The following is a 2,500-nucleotide window of genomic DNA, read 5'->3' on the forward strand; positions in this document are numbered from 1 at the left end:
CACACACACACACGCACACACACACACACACACACACACGCAGCCATTTACAGAGAACATGCATGGATCATGCTACCCAGGCAACACATTGTGAGTGTTGGTGGTGGTGATGGTGGTGATATTGATGGTGATGTGGTGGTGGAGGTGATGATGTGTTGGTGAAGTTGGGGTGGGGGTGGGTTCTGGTGGTGGATGTTGCTGTGGAGATGGTGATGTGGTGGTGGTTTTGGGGGTGGTGGAGGTGGTGATGTGGTGGTGGTGATTTGATGGAGGTAGTGGTGGTGGTTGTGGTGGTGGTGGTTGTGGTAGTGGTGGTGGTGGTGGTGGTGGTTGTGGTAGTGGTGGTGGTGGTGGTGGTTGTGGTGGTGGTGGTGGTGGTTGTGGTAGTGGTGGTGGTGGTGGTGGTGGTGGTGGTGGTGGTGGTGGTTGTGGTAGGGGTGGTGGTGGTGGTGGTTGTGGTGGTGGTGGTGGTGGTTGTGGTAGTGGTGGTGGTTGTGGTAGTAGTGGTGGTGGTTGTGGTGGTGGTGGTGGTGGTGGTGGTTGTGGTAGTGATGGTGGTGGTGGTAGTGGTGGTGGTGGTGGTGGTGGTGGTGGTGCTGGTTGTGGTGGTGGTGGTGGTGGTGGTTGTGGTAGTGGTGGTTGTGGTAGTGGTGGTGGTAGTGGTGGTGGTAGTGGTAGTGGTGGTGCTGGTTGTGGTAGTGGTGGTTGTGGTAGTGGTGGTTGTGGTAGTGGTAGTGGTGGTGGTGGTGGCGGTGGTGGTGGTGGTGGTTGTGGTTGTGGTGGTGGTGGTGGTGGTGGTGGTGGTGCTGGTTGTGGTAGTGGTGGTGGTGGTTGTGGTGGTGGTTGTGGTAGTGGTGGTGGTGGTGGTGGTGGTTGTGGTAGTGGTGGTGGTGGTGGTGGTTGTGGTAGTGGTGGTTGTGGTAGTGGTTGTGGTAGTGGTGGTGGTAGTGGTGGTGGTGGTGGCGGTGGTGGTGGTGGTGGTTGTGGTTGTGGTGGTGGTGGTGGTGGTGGTTGTGGTGGTGGTAGTGGTGGTGGTGGTGGTTGTGGTGGTGGTGGTGGTTGTGGTAGTGGTGGTGGTGGTGGTGGTGGTGGTGGTGGTGGTGGTTGTGGTAGTGGTGGTTGTGGTAGTGGTTGTGGTAGTGGTAGTGGTGGTGGTGGTGGTGGTGGTGGTGGTGGTGCTGGTTGTGGTAGTGGTGGTGGTGGTGGTGGTGGTGGTGGTGGTGCTGGTTGTGGTAGTGGTAGTGGTGGTGGTGGTGGTGGTGGTTGTGGTTGTGGTAGTGGTAGTGGTGGTGGTGGTGGTGATGGTTCTGACAGAAGCGGTGTTAACGGAGGCTGGTGGTTCCAGTTCTGGTGGGTGATGTGATGGAAGTGACGGCGGTGCTGCTGGTGCTGGTGCTGGTAGTCAAGACGGCGGTGCTGGTGGTGGTCCCTGTTCCTCCGGTGGTGGTGGTGGTGGTGGTGCTGGGGGTGGAGGTCGTGGTGGGGTGGGCGTGGACAGTGACTGGCCACCCCAGGTGCCACCCCTAGTCAGTTCACTGTATGTTCTGATGAAAGCGCGATCGCCCCCCCCACCCCCGTCGACAATCGCGTTCGCTCCCCCCCCGTTGACAGTCACGTTCTCCCCCCCGCCCCCCCCCCCCCCCCATCGACAATCGCGTTCGCCCCCCCTGTCGACAATGTGTTCGCCCCCCCCCCCCCCCCCCCGTCAACAATTCAACATGGACCCCCCTATAAAGCCTCGGCCACCCTCGTGCCACCCCTTGAAAAAAAGTCTGGGTCTCCGCCACCGGGCGTGGAAGTGGTCGTGATGATGCTCACGCTTAAAGCCTGTGCCCCCCCCTCCTCCCTCCCCCCCCCCCCCCCCCCCCACAGAGCGCTGAGCACCCGTCAGCCGTCAGCTGACCCTGGCGTCGGTGGCGGTGGTGGACACGCCGGGCCTCAGGAACCCGCGGCACGCCGGCGAGGAGCGGGCGGCCGGCTGGGCCGAGCTCTGCCACAACTACCTGCAGGAGCGGCTGCTGGAGCACTACCACACGCACACCTTCACGCACGCGCTGGAGCGCTACCAGCAGGTAGGGACCCCCCCCCAGGGAGCCGTACCCCCCTTCTGCCGGGGTCACACGGGTCACCCGCTTTTTTAGAGATGATGAATTTCTCATATATTTAGAATTTCATGTAGTTGTAATTTCTCATGTGATTATTGTTTCTCATCGATTCATTATTTCTCATATTTATTATTTGTTATATATTTATTATTTCTCATATTTGTATTATTTCTCATATGTTTGAAATTTTTCATATTTTTATTATTTCTCATAAATGTATTATTTCTCATATACGGTTTGTTTCTTGTTGAACTCATGCTTCAATATTTCTTTATTATATGCTCTCTTTCTGTTGCCTAGGATATCGCTCTACTCCAACATGACTTCAACACACTATCCTATATTTAGTCTCTTATACTTATTTTTCCGTTTTCTTTCTTCCACTGTTTGAGAGA

The 2,500-nt window shown here is 56.6% G+C and overlaps 1 protein-coding gene across 1 annotated transcript in view; it reads left to right on the forward strand.

Annotated features, from left to right (window-relative positions):
- Positions 1-2,500, forward strand: part of myo18b (myosin XVIIIB) — a gene marked incomplete at its 5' end in the record, with an annotated part of 47,476 nt that overhangs the window by 11,232 nt on the left and 33,744 nt on the right. The window contains one exon of the mRNA XM_084483331.1: positions 1,892-2,072. Within this exon, the coding sequence (XP_084339457.1) occupies positions 1,892-2,072 (181 nt within the window). The remainder of the gene's footprint in view (positions 1-1,891; positions 2,073-2,500) is intronic.

Source organism: Micromesistius poutassou (assembly GCF_964030765.1).
Source record: "Micromesistius poutassou genome assembly, chromosome: 18".
In the NCBI taxonomy this organism is placed as follows: Eukaryota; Metazoa; Chordata; class Actinopteri; order Gadiformes; family Gadidae; genus Micromesistius; species Micromesistius poutassou.